General features: G+C 39.3%; 1 protein-coding gene across 1 annotated transcript; it reads left to right on the top strand.

The window, feature by feature from the left end:
- The first annotated feature begins 5,424 nt into the window (after positions 1 to 5,424).
- LOC127318549 (26S proteasome regulatory subunit RPN13) lies at positions 5,425 to 13,405 on the top strand. The gene is made up of 14 exons (XM_051349024.2): positions 5,425 to 5,563; positions 6,970 to 7,027; positions 8,056 to 8,148; positions 8,228 to 8,287; positions 8,512 to 8,550; positions 8,646 to 8,720; positions 8,812 to 8,878; positions 8,950 to 9,019; positions 11,389 to 11,507; positions 11,593 to 11,616; positions 11,694 to 11,785; positions 11,857 to 11,934; positions 12,035 to 12,089; positions 13,106 to 13,405. The coding sequence occupies exons 2-14, from the start codon at positions 7,004 to 7,006 to the stop codon at positions 13,228 to 13,230; spliced, it is 921 nt and encodes a 306-aa protein (XP_051204984.1). The 5' UTR covers positions 5,425 to 5,563; positions 6,970 to 7,003; the 3' UTR covers positions 13,231 to 13,405.
- Positions 13,406 to 13,775: the final 370 nt, after the last annotated feature.

Genomic DNA, 13,775 nt, shown 5'->3' with positions numbered 1-13,775 from the left:
AACAGGCAAATTTAGTAGTACCAGAGCTCATCTCTATTTGTGTCTATACGAACATCTACAAAATTCAGTAGCCATCAATGAATTGAGTAGCAGAAAATTTCAGTAGCACCGGCATCAAAATTCTTACATACTTCATGTACAAACAATAGAAAATTTAGTAGTAGCAGCATCAATTTTATCTCTGATTTCATCTATATCTGGGAGCGGTGTTTTGGAACATGGGTCCATATGCTCTCAATATTTCGAAATGCATCTTACATACATTTTAAATTTTAAAAAAATTGAAACTAAAAGTTCGTACATACATCTTCACGTGCTATGTGCTCACAAAGTTGTTTCATAAAAAATCAACTTATCATGTGACGTGTGTAAAAAAGACAAAATTCAGTGCTAAAAATAATACTTTCACAAGATAAACTTTCTCTTTTTTATACAGACCACAAAAAATATTGGTTTTTCGTGAAACTTGACGAACACACTTATATTATGAAGATGTACATGTAGAGTTTTTTGTCCAAATTTTTCGACATTTCGAAATATAATTTTTTAGTAGAGGGAGCATACGCACCCGGAAGCCGAATTGAACTTCCGTCTATATCTATAAGATATAGTCTCACGGTTATCTAACTTCAGGATCTTCCAAAGATTGTATATTATCATCTAGTTAAGGAAGGCCTGCAAGAAGCTGCTATACATGCGTAGTCACAGTGGACATTGCCTCTGTGATTTCATCAATCATGCGGCCCATCTAGCAGGAAAGTCAAATACCGTATATACAACCAAGCCCCATCTTCTCCATAGCCCAGGAGGCCAGGAGTCTTATATGGAAAGTATCTTTGGTACATGGACAGTAGTGCTATCCTCACTTTTAGATTTTTGACAATTTTAAAATCTCACATTTCTAAGTCTTAAAAAATTATGATGTTAAATATATAGATAGATATATACGGGTGGGGTGTATGCAAAAAAGTCCCGTTAAAAAATACTTTGTATTTTGAACAATATAAAAAAGACAAATTTCTGACATTTAATGGAACTAAATTAGTATTAAAATAGTGTGTCCTTTTGTCAGAAACTTGTTTTTTTTTGTATTCCCAAAATTTAAAGTATTTTTTATCGGGACTTTTTTGCAGACACTTCTCATGAACATATCTATCTACATATTTAATGCCACAATTTTTTAAACCATAAAAGGGTGAGATTTTAAAATTTTCAAAAAACTGTAAGTGGAGGAAGCACTGGCACCCATGTGCACCAAATTCCTGTCCTGCTCTTATAGTTGTTCTACCTGCAGTAGAGATCACAAGCGAAACAGAGACAGAGAATGCAAAGATTCCTTCATGCTTTGGCTATCGCGCCAAAATAGCCCGCCAAAGGAATACCTGAGCATGTAATGCTAATGATTGACGGCAGCAATTATTGGAGAGAGGAACACTCAATCCACGCCAAGTGTAGAACTGGTGCTGCTTAAGGCAAAGACCAGTCAACCCCCAACCTGCCTGTAACCAAATCTGAAAGCGGATCAAACGGCTGCCAAGGGGTGCTCACGTATCCCTCTGATCACCAAATATACTCTCGTGTCTAGTATCCGTTGTTAGTATTTTTTATATTGTTGCAACTTGCTATGCGTAATGCTTGTCACTTTGGACCCGAGTGTCATGATCTCAGATCTAAATATGTTATTGATTCATGAGGATAGTTATTGTTTTTGATCATATCTACAAGTTGTATACATATATTGTTGTCCGGAACCTGAGGCCCCAAATTGACCAAGAGTTAGGATAACTGAAGGGGATGGCTATGATGTGAGGATCACATGTGTTCATAGAGTGTTAATGTTTTGCTCCGGTACTCTATTAAAAGGAGCACCTTAATTACCAGTACTTTCCCTAGAGGTCCCGCTGCAACGGGCTGGTAGGACAAAAGATGTCATGCACGTTTCTCATTGCGAGCACACACGACTAAATATGAACACACGCCTATGGATATATTATGCTAGGATGCTTTTATCATTATTATTTGCAATATGTCTTGCTATTACAGGGACTCTCTCATTCATGCAACGCCCGTTCATCCATCCATATGCCTACATTATTTTAATTCTGCTGTGTACTGCAATCATCGCTACTGCTGTTTTTAGTTCGCTACTGCTGTTACTTCACTACTACCACTGCTATAAAATTGTTACTGCTGATAAACTGTTGCGAGCAAGTCTATTTTTAGGTCTAGGTGAATTGACAACTCACTTGTTAAAGCTTATAAATATTTTTTAGGTCCCCTTGTGTCTAATCAATAAATTTGAGTTTTACTTCCCTCGAAGACTGTTGCGATCCCCTATACTTGTGGGTCATCAATTTGCAAGCATATAGCTCTTTTTTTTTGACTCACATCAACTTTAACCATTCAAGATGCTTATGGTAGGGGCAATGATAGCTCAAAGCTAATAAGTACCATACTTTTTTGGAAGATTTATAAAACTTATTTATCTTGCTTACTCTGCAAAGAGTCTCTCTTTTACTATTATGTTGAGTCTTCGCCTTCTTATTTATGCACCAATTAAGAGAACATAGTTGTCATTCTTCGTGCAATGTGCATAGTCCCAAAATTATTGTTGATTGATTCATGATTGTGACTATTGCTTGTTCTTAAATTACTTGTATCTAGTCATCCTCTGAACTTTAAAGGTGTCCTAGCATTTATGTTTTGCTACTCCATAAAAGACATTGTAGTACCACTTTGTTATGTTTTATCTATGCTCATAAATAAACAGTTGCTTTCAATGCACTATTATTCATGATCTTTTGTTTGAGTTAGTTCTCATGTTATAACTAGTTGCTAAGTTCTAGTGAATTATATCTATCATGTCTATGTTTAGAGTACTTAGATCCCAGCTCACAATACTTTACATGCTTGATCAAGATTGTGTTGGCTGCATGTCACCTCAAAAATTATTTTGTTATCACTTACGTACTCGAGAACGAGCATGAGTTAAGCTTGGGATGCTTGATACATCTCAAACGTATCTATATTTTTTGATGCTCCATGCTTGTTTTACACCAATTCATATATGTTTTGCTCATGCTTCATTGCACTTTTATATGTTTTCCGGCATTAACCTATTAACAAGATGCCAACATGCTATTTATCTTTATGGAGAGACACCTCTAGTGAACTGTGGATCCCGGTCCTTTCCTTTACACTGATAAATTCAACCACTGCAATCCTATTCTGTTTACTTTCTGCAATCCTGTTCTCTTTAATTACTGCAAACATCTCCTTCCACTCGATACGTCTAATCCTTTGTGTTCAGCAAACCGGTGAGATTGACAACCTCACTGTAAGTTGTGGCAAAGTATTTTGGTTGTGTTGTGTGCAGGTTCCACGTTGTTGCTGACGCCGATAGTGCGTCCTGCCACTTGTCAGCTAGCAACACCTTCAGAAGTCACGCCTTTCTCCCACTGGTCGATTAAACCTTGGTTTCGTACTGAGGGAAAACTTGTTGTTGTGCTCATCACACCTTCCTCTTGGGGTTTCCCAACCGCTTCCACAACAACTGCCAACAAGAATGTCTGGCGCTATCACCGGAGCACCATCAAGATTTTCTAGCGCCGTTGCCGGGGAACTGAAGAAAAGTTACACCACCGAGATTTCTAACTCCCACAACAATCTGCGCTCAGCAATCTTCTACACCTAGTGTTGTCAAACGCCTCGTGATGTGGGAAGAAAAGGCATTACTGCTAACATTATACCAATGTTTCCGATAACAAATCAATGCATGTATATTATAAACATGCTTCTGAAGTATGAAAAAATAAAAAGTCTCAACACAATGGTAAATGCATAACATGTATCATCTCATGCCATAATATCCACCATAGAAATTACTTAGACAACAATGTAATCATGTAGGAACATTGATCATACATGGAGAGACTATATAAAGTTAATACCACAAGCCCCAACTCCAAGGCGTGTCCTACTCCCGCTCATGGTGGAGAGCGATGCATAGGCTTTGGTGAAGGAGGAGAGGCAGACAGAGGCGATTCCAACAGGGGTTCCCCCTCAACCCTTCCGTAAGCGGCAAACTCTCTTTGTTTCGTGGTATTCTACTTCCGCATCTGCCCGTCAAGAAATCAATCAGGACCCTTTTATAGATAGTTTTAATTCAAGACATAGATATCAGCACGAAGACGGACGACATGGACGCTCGAGGCACAATATGGGCCCACAGAAGGTATCTGGCCGCACCACCAGGCCCCAATTACATAATCTTGCCCTCCTGATTGCTCACTTTATCTTTTTTGGATGCATCTCTAAAACTCCGAAGTTTTCTCTTTGGTCTTTCCCTTTTTGGAACCCCAAAGCTTGTGAAAAATTCAAAATAGTAACAAAAGTTTTTTCTACCAAACTGAGTTAGAACCAAAAGAAAGAGGATCTTTTGGAAAATCCGTGAAACCAATGTAAATCAAAGTAATAACTCACGATATGATGCAAATATAATATCATATAATGCAATAAACTAGATATAATATATATGCATTTTACTTGCATCATTGGTTAAGATTTCTTTAACTATGCAATATTTTTGTCGATGTATATTAAATAAGCATATTAGTTTAGTATAAAAGACTATTTAACCTATGTAACCTTTGTTTCCCTTCTCTTCTTTTCCTCTTGCCCACCAATATATCTAGTACCGTCCTAAAAGCTACCAAGCAATTCTTAAGATGCCCATCAAGCAGACCTCTAACTCTTGTTCTAACTTACATGAAGTAATGTAGTACTTAACTCCTAGCACAAGTTGCTCCTTTTCCGATTATTAACCGCTCTTTGCAAAGGTAGCATGCAACAAAAGTTGATTACGGTAGGTGGCCGGAGAACTACTCCTCGGCGGCTCAGACGGATGATGAATAGTGGACGAACACGACACGGCCAAGCGAGCGAGATGGTAGAAGGAGCCTATTTTTCCTTGTTTCACCGGTACATGAGGAAGGCCGTGTTAAGGCCGAACCCTAGGTCCGTTTTGAGCTTTCGAGGCCCAAGAAGTATGGTGTACCCTAGGTTAATGTCGGGAGTAGCGGCCCTGTAACGAAATCCGACCTTTTTAACTTGATCAATCGAGGTAATGATTGGGCGATGCTAGATCAGGAACAGTAAACACGTTTGAACCGTTAGATGGCTCGATCGGACGGTTAAGAACGTCAAAACATTGTGGAGAGGCTTCTAGGTAGGCAAACTATACTGTTACTTCGTCAGCCCAACCAGACTCAACCGTGCTATATAACTAGAGGTCCCAAAAGCGGCGCAAGCAATGGCCTTCATCAGCCCAACCAGATTCAACTGGACCATATGATAGAGGGCCCAAAAGCAGACTCAACCAGTTTTTCCCTGATAAAAAAAGAATTTTGGCACGCGTCGAACGTTTTTTCCCCCAATCTCGCTCCGGTCCGTCCCCGGAACCCTCGAACCCTACCTCGTTCCCCCTCTCTGGTGACCGGGGACACCAGCGCGGCGCGGCTGGACCTCGGTTGGCGGCGGATCGACACCGGACGGAAGCCTCAAGGTACCTCTCTCCTCTCTCTTTCGCGGTCAGCGGCAGGGTCTGCTTCCTCTTGGGCGTCCTCGGTCGTCTCTGTGTCCCGGCGGGGGGTGCGTGCTACGCCGGGATGTGCCCGCGGCGGGGAACGGCGACCCGCCGAGATGTGTTGCTCGTCTCCCTCTCCTCTCTCTCCGACCATCCTCACTCATCTCTGCCGCTCCCGTGAGGTGCGGGGCTGTGCCCTGACTTTTTTATATAAAATAAAGTCCGGTTTAAGCTCTAAGTTTAGGGTCCTGCCCGCCTGTGTCCTCCAAATAAAATACAATGGCGCCACCCGGAAGCCCGGTATTCCGCCCAACTAGCATAGTGCCCGTGCACTGCCAGGGAATCAAAAGCATAAGAGCGAGAACACAGTTCCCCAAATGGCTGCGTTTCTTCTGGATTGATCATCAGTTGTAACGCAAACCAGGCATCAACATAATAGTTCTCACAACCCAGATAATCATCATATAATAGTACAGCAAACAGATCAACGACGAAATCACAACATCAATCAAGAAACTGCCATGTCAGTTAGTTTTATTGAGATGTTGGCGGACAACAATTGGAGAGAAGTGGCGGCTAGGGGACAGCGATTGGGGAGCAATCATGTGGGGAAAAGGCGGTTGGGGGGCGTCTTCAGGAAAGGATGGGTTTTACCAAAAGAAGTAAATTAAACTGGTAAACTGTTTACAAGTGTCTAAAGTTGCTATGCTCCACCTTCAAATAAACTTAACTCTGCTTGTTATCAGAAAAAGAAAAACTTAGCTCTGCTTAGTTAAGCCCCTGGGCTAACCAATGCCTGATTTTATGGGGTCTGGCATCAAGTAAAGGATAAAATGATCCAACTTGCCAGGGTTTGCTTTTTCTTTGAGAGTACATCAGCCATAAACTTTTCTTTGAGAGTACATCAGTCTGACTTCTTTTATATGAATGCGATTGTTCCCCTAGAAATTAAGTGTTAAAAACTAAAGGAAGCATCTGTTGAGCTCTAACATATCTTGGCACAAACCTTATTGCATGTTTGTGTCTAATAAAAGACTACCAGGAATTTAAGACGCAGAGTACCTGCTTTTTTTTAAATTATTTTCTTGTAGATGACCCAAAGGACACAAAGAGATAGCGTTGCATGTACCAGTTTTTCTTTGTTAATACCTTCAAAAATTTATTCTGTGTAAATTTAAAGTAAATGCAACTTAAACTGTTCAATTTAGGATATACAAAGTACCAAATCAATTATTTTTGTCTACTGTACTTCATCGTCATTGCCATTAGAATTCAATACACAAGTGTTCTCTTAAGAAGTGAAAGCCAGGCAGATACTTATGTTTTTCTAGCTTGCTTGATTTACCTTGGAAACATTATCCTGTAACTACCTTTCTTAATTTTAGGGCCTGCACATTGTGCTGATCACTACTGTCTACAATGGGGAGCAGCGAAACCCTCCAGGTAAAGCTGGTAGCTGTCACTTTTTGTTGTTTCTGCGAAGTATTGCCTTTCAGTTTCCTGTCAGCATGTTCAATTATGCTTGTTGATTTGAGATCAAATCTGGTAGGAGTTGACAGTTACATATCTAAGTAATACCATGAGCAGCAGTCTTTTGATCGCCTATGTCATACAGATTTGCTCTTATATATGATTCTGGCCTTGCTCCAATATAATAGATTTAAGCATGTAACTTTTTCGTATCATATATTAGGAAATCAAAACGGTAGTGAACTTTTGGTTGTTCAGTGAGCTGGATAGTATTGTTTCTATCTGTAATTCTGTACAATCTCAAAGTCAACCAGTAAATGGCACATCATCTTATATTGAAGCCTCCACGTTAATCAGCATCAGCAAAATTAATTTGACTGTTAGATCTTGATTCTGGGGCTAGGATTATGACAGAACATAGTTCGGTTTAGATCCACACGAGAAGAGAAGATTCGACGTCATGGCCCCAACCGAGTGGTACTCAACAAACCCTGGTGGTATGAGCTCATATACTCCCCCCGCCCTGAAGGAAGTGGCGTATAATTTGAACAGAAAGTCTCGTTTTACATGGGCAGGTGACAGAAATGCGATGATCTTCCTCTTTAGCCACTGGTCATGATTCAGTCCGAGCGCACTGGGCTAGGCAGGAATGTATCAAACTACTTGCTTTACTTCCACACAAAAATAGTACTCCCTCCGTCCAATGAAAGATGTCTTAGTTTTGTCTAAATTTGGATGTATCGACAAATTTGGAGGGAGTAGTTACTTCCTTTACTTGTGGATTTGTAAAGTACTGTCTTAAGTTAAATACATTTGCATAGCCTGTGCAGGTACATGGGTTAATGCCTACTTTGATATTAACTGATATCTGTTTTCGTTAGTCAAAATCTGGGTGCTCTCACTTCTTATAGAAAACCTGTTTTATTTTGTATATATTGATATAACAAGATGTGGTCCTGTTATTCATTGATGTTCTTGTTCGATGCGTTTCTTATCATCAGGATGTAATGTGTGAGTTTCGTGCTGGGAAGATGTCTCTTGAGGGAACACGTGTGGTCCCAGACACACGCAAGGGGCTTGTTCGTATTGGAAGGGTATGCATGCTCCCTGTTGTACTCATCTCCTCAGCATTCTTATTAATTTGAGTGTAACTGTATATCCCTTCTGTTGTAGGGGGAAGAAGGCTTGATTCATTTTCAATGGCTTGACCGTGGACAAAACTTTGCTGAAGATGTATCCTCTTGCACACCTGCACTTATAGACATCTCTTACTCATTTTTAGTTTGTAAATGGTAAACTCTGTGGTTTGATCTATAATCGAGTGAAACCATAATTTGCAGATATTACACGTTTTATAAGTTTGAACTTGGAAGGATCTCTATTTTCTCGTGCTTTTCATTCCAGTGTATCTCAGAAGATAACTGTACTATGTCTATCCTTGATTCCGTCCTTCACAGGATCAAATTGTCTTCCCTGATGAGGCTGTCTTTGAAAAGGTATTGATATGAATTGAATGTTCATTGATATGCTCTCCAGTATTAGTTTAGTGAACTATGGTACTTAAGTGATCAACATTTGTTCACTTCATTAGGTTACGGCATCTTCTGGAAGGGTGTACATCTTGAAGTTCAAGCACGATGACAGGAAATTTTTCCTATGGATGCAGGTCAGTTAGATGCGAAGGGTTATGTTGTGGGCACCATTTAAGTCTTTCCAACCTCTAACAACTGTCTTCCATTGAACTCTTTATTATGCAGGAGCCAAATGCTGACGGGGACTCACAAATATGCCGCCAAGTTAATGCCTACATAAATCGACCCATGGGTATGTGCTTTGATTGTTTGGTTCCCCATACCCAACTATGATATTTGTCTTAAAGTTGTAGTGCTGTGCAGATGCGGATGCAGTTTCTATTGAAGCAGAAATGTCACATGAAGATACAGCTGATGATGACATCTCTTCCAGGTAATTCGAAATTTACTGCTAGATCTGATGCTATCCGAGCACATGCCATTTCTCCAGCCTTTGTAATGCAATGGGCAACCCAGTAAACTTAGAAGATTGCAGTGTTATAACTTATACCCTTAAACTCAGTTTGTGGTGGTTGTTTTTGCTATGCATTTTTTTGAAGAATCTACATTCAGTAAATCAGATTGAATTTGATAAATTCTGTTATCCGATGATTGTCCCCTCACATTTTCATTTCATTTGAACGCAATCATATTACCAGTCTGCAACTTAATTAAGGAAAAAAAAGCTGGCCTAAAAGCATTGAACCAGTTGGGATTGCCAGAATCCACCCCAGTGCCGAATGAAGCTTTAATCTTGATTTCCAGATGGAATTCATGTCACCAGACTGATCATGGATGTACGGCCGTTATAAACTAAGTATACTAGATAATACCCCGTGCGTTGCTGCAGAACTGTACGGTAGATAATGAGAATTAGTGAGCATGACTAAAGCATTTGCACATGTCAAAATGACTTTTGTATGACAGAGTACCACACTTGAGATGATATACCCAGCAACCAAAAAATACACATTAGGAAAATATAACACATTTGATACTTAATAACATGGTGCTGCAAATAGCATAATCAGTTATACTTTTATACTAAATAACACATTCATTTGTTAAGACATAATGTATATAGATAAGCATAACAAAATATTATCGTCTTCCCACATTTTTTATTATTATTGTCAATTCATAATTCATAGTAAACAGTAAAACATTCAGATTTAAAAGCACAAGTAGGTCGATCCGAGCTGAAGTTCTTGTGTTATATAGAAGCGCACTTATGTATGTTCGTCGCCTTAATAGTGTGTGCATATCAAAAAGAATAAGAACATGGATGAATCACTGAAAGCAGTAAACAGAAAAACAACTTATGTTTAACTATTTCTAGAACAACATGTGTGTAGAGAAAATTAAATTAGATCGTTGGATGAGGTAGTATGAGTAAACTGAAGCTATTTTTATTTACATCTAGTTGACTGCAAACAGAAAAACAGCAGATATCAAAACATTACAATTCTTACCTGTTCATCCATAGTACTTTCTACGTGTATAAAATTGCAGTCTGGCCGGCTATTGAAATTGCAAGCTAATAGCAAAACTTGTAAATCAGTGTATTATTATTCTTGATTCCTCCTTCACTGTGTATTTCAATAAATGAAAAAAGAACACATATCAGCATGAGAATATCCAAGATCTGGAAATAACCTTCGGTGGTGCTACGTTTATATTAGGAAATCAGTTAAATTAGCGACACAGAAAAAAGTAAAATCGTATTATTTTTTGTACTTGATTATCATTTATATGAAAATTGTTCTTCATCTCCACCGGAACCAAACAAAAAGGAAAAATGTAAATTTCGAATGTGGTAACCATATCAAAATATCAAATGATGAAACCTGATGCTAGAACCCAAGGGACAAACAACTTCATTTCCACCTGAACCAAACAAAAAGGCCAAATGTAAATTTCGAATGTCATGAACCATATCAAATGATGAAACATTATGCTAGAACCAAAGGGCCAAACAACTAAAACAGAGGAACTTCGCTTTCCCACCATTTCGCTTCTGGCTGGATGTAAAGCCTTTGAGGGTAGCAATAGACGGATGGCAAAGCTGTGGCACCGTCTGTAATGTTGAATTGTTCATGCAGTGAGGAGAAAGTGGAGAAGGCAGGACTACATGATTCATTGAGCTTCTATTAGGAAGTTAGAGGGACATACGCTTGAGTGGAGGGACCAGGGAAAATAATGAACATGGAGAACAAAGAAATCAGTTACAAAGGAGTTGAGGAGGCTAAATTGCTTGTGTGACTCCGAAATTAGTCAGTATAGTTTTTAGAAAAAGCATGAGAAAATACCGAGTCCACAAAAAATGTCTGCATGCATAGGATGATGTGGACGCAAGTTGGTGACGCAGTGGGACCGATGATGCAAGAGAAACGTCTGCTTGTCATAGCTGCATGTCAAGAGAAATGAGTTAGTGGGGATGATCTTCTTAGTAATATAGGATTTGTGCGATGTCGCATAGAAGTGAATGTTAAGCTTTTTACTGTTACTAACACCGTAATATCTTACAGCTACATCTATCAGAATATTGTCTTATGCTGTATCTTGTGTGGCATGTATGCAGTTTTGTCATCTCAATGCTCCCTTTTTCCAGCTTCATGTTTAATTGTTAATTCTTCTGGTTTGCATACCTGTATGGTTTACAGTTGCATGTTCTATTACACACGAGTACTGAGTTTTGGGTGCTATGGCCAATTGCTAAATCTATCCCCCTTCTGTTCCTACATTCTTCCACATATATGGCAGAGCTGGGAATTTAGTTGATCAGAGCATGACCTCTGATTTGGCTGGTGAGGTGACGTCTGCCGCTGGACCTGTAAGATTGTCAGACCTGCAGAGAATATTGAGTGCTATACAACCATCAGGTATCAGCTAAAAACCATGTAATTTTGGTTATGTTCTCTTTTTAGACCTGATTTTGAAACTCTTCCATTCTATTGTCAATTCCAGATGTTATGGCAGATCCTGATGCTGGTAAGTGCCATTCCGAATCAGTGCACTTCTGTGTATGTCTTGCTCTCTGTCTCATTGTGTTATATTGCACGTGACAGGATTAGGACTAGGAGACATCTTGAAGCCTGACTTGGTATTGCCACTGATTGAATCTTTGCCCATTGAGCAGTTGGCATCACATCTTCCTGAGGTTTGTATTTGGTGTCCTGGCTTTCAGCTCAACCAAACCGTTAACTCATTCTGGTATTTACTTGATTCCAGGGATCATGGACTGCAGGTGATATTCTTGAACTACTGCAAAGTCCTCCTTTACGGCAGCAACTGGATGCTTTTACGCATGTTAGTTCCAGTTACTCATCTTTCCACTTTCTGTTGCACATTTACTAGTCTGACAGTCTTTCAAGAGTGAGGCTGGTAATGATGTTTGATTTTATGGCAGGTGCTACGAACTGGCCAAATAGATCTTGCTCAATTTGGAGTGGACCCTAGTAAATGTAACCACTTTAATTTTCCTCCAGATTACAGCTCAAGTTCTCATTTGTATGCCCTATATGGTTCTGTTACACCTAGGATGTACTGTTCTTCTAGTATATTAATTGGAAAAATAAACAAGTGGCAATGATGCATGCATATGTATTATGAATTTTGCAAACAATTTTTTCACCATTCGCTTGCTCATCCTACATCTAAAAACCGAATTTGTTATGGTATCCCCGTAGAAAACATATAAAAGATAAATGTGGGCATGAGATGCTATCGTATAGACTTTCCCTGTTACTCGCTCCACCCCAAAATGTAAGGCGTCTAATGATTACTCAAAAGTCCATGTTTTCAAGTTTGACCAAGTTTATACACAAAAATATGAACAATTACAATATTGAATTAATATCACTAGATTCACCATAAAGTATTGTCTTAATGTGTCCATTCAGTGTTGTAGATGTAGATATTTTTCCCTAAATATTTAGTCAAAGTTAGTAAGATTTGACTATTAACTACTCCGTAATCCTTAGGCTCCTTACATTTTGGGACGGAGGGATTATTTTTCTACTCTTCTCTACCCCCACTAGTCTGATGATTAGCAGATGATGGCGGAAGCATATGTAAAGTGCATAATTAGTTATTTATTACATACCCATGTGGCATAGTTACTCTCTATTTGGTAGCTCTATCTCTCTGGATTTCCCAAAAAACTAAAGCAGTTGCAGCAATTACCTTTGTCAATTTGGATGTCTGTTATCTAGCAGTCGCTGTAGGTTTACTTGCACTTTTATGGTGCAAATGATCTTTGCCCAGAATATGGGTGTTATTTCACTTGCAGATGCCATCTATGACGCTAGTTGCTGAACCTTTAAAGTGATTTTGTGTAAATTTCTGACTTGTGGGGGATGGTCGAACTTGAGCTGCGATTGAATATTACTACTAGTTTTGGATCATTATTGTTACTGGTTCAGAAATCCACCTAATGCGCTTCTCTGAAAACCGGTTCTTTTGTTGTGTTTTTTGACAGATAAATTCACAGTTGCTTCATTCCTCGAGGCATTGGAAGACTCTGTGGCAAAGGCTCGTGAGGGTGGAGACAAGAATTCGGAGCCCAAGAGAGGTGGTGAAAATGATCCAATGGACGAAAGTTGATTGTGCAGCGCATCTAGGCTCGTGCTTGGTGGAAATTATGGTGTTTGCAAAGAAGCAGGACGTTTGTTTCGGCACCCCCTCAAAATCTCTATACTAGTTTGGCTGGGAATTACTACTAGATACTATACCAGTTGCTTCCACAGGTTCCAGTTGATTCCATCGTGTGACATGAGTATCCTGAAATGCTTCCCGTAGTTCCAGTTGTTATAATGCGTGACATGAATATTCAGAAAAGTTCTTATGTAGGTTCCAGTTCGTACCATTGCGCGACATGAGTTTTCTCAACACCGGAATTTCTATATGCTGTGCACCCTGTTCCCAAATGGGAATAAACCACCCTAACGGCTTATACATTCATGGATTAGCTTTTTTTGTTATGAGAAAATTCACGGATTAGCTCATCTTTGTTAATTGTTATGGAACATCACTTTCTCAAGATGTAACTAATTTCTGCACTACACATGCTCCTATTAATAACTGCACGTCAAGGTGAAATCACACACCGATGGGTTAAATACTATTGGAAAATCTTGTATTGTTGTTTG

Source organism: Lolium perenne, chromosome 7 (assembly GCF_019359855.2).
Source record: "Lolium perenne isolate Kyuss_39 chromosome 7, Kyuss_2.0, whole genome shotgun sequence".
Taxonomy (NCBI): domain Eukaryota; kingdom Viridiplantae; phylum Streptophyta; class Magnoliopsida; order Poales; family Poaceae; genus Lolium; species Lolium perenne.
This window is presented reverse-complemented; position numbering and strand designations above follow the sequence as displayed.

What these genes read in the sequence shown, in the direction of transcription:
- LOC127318549 (XM_051349024.2), top strand. Translation starts at nt 7,004, where the DNA reads ATGGGGAGCAGCGAAACCCTCCAG. An exon ending in AATTTTTCCTATGGATGCAG is followed by an intron (nt 8,721 to 8,811) that starts GTCAGTTAGATG and finishes TTTATTATGCAG; the next exon opens with GAGCCAAATGCTGACGGGGA. An exon ending in GAGTGCTATACAACCATCAG is followed by an intron (nt 11,508 to 11,592) that starts GTATCAGCTAAA and finishes TGTCAATTCCAG; the next exon opens with ATGTTATGGCAGATCCTGAT.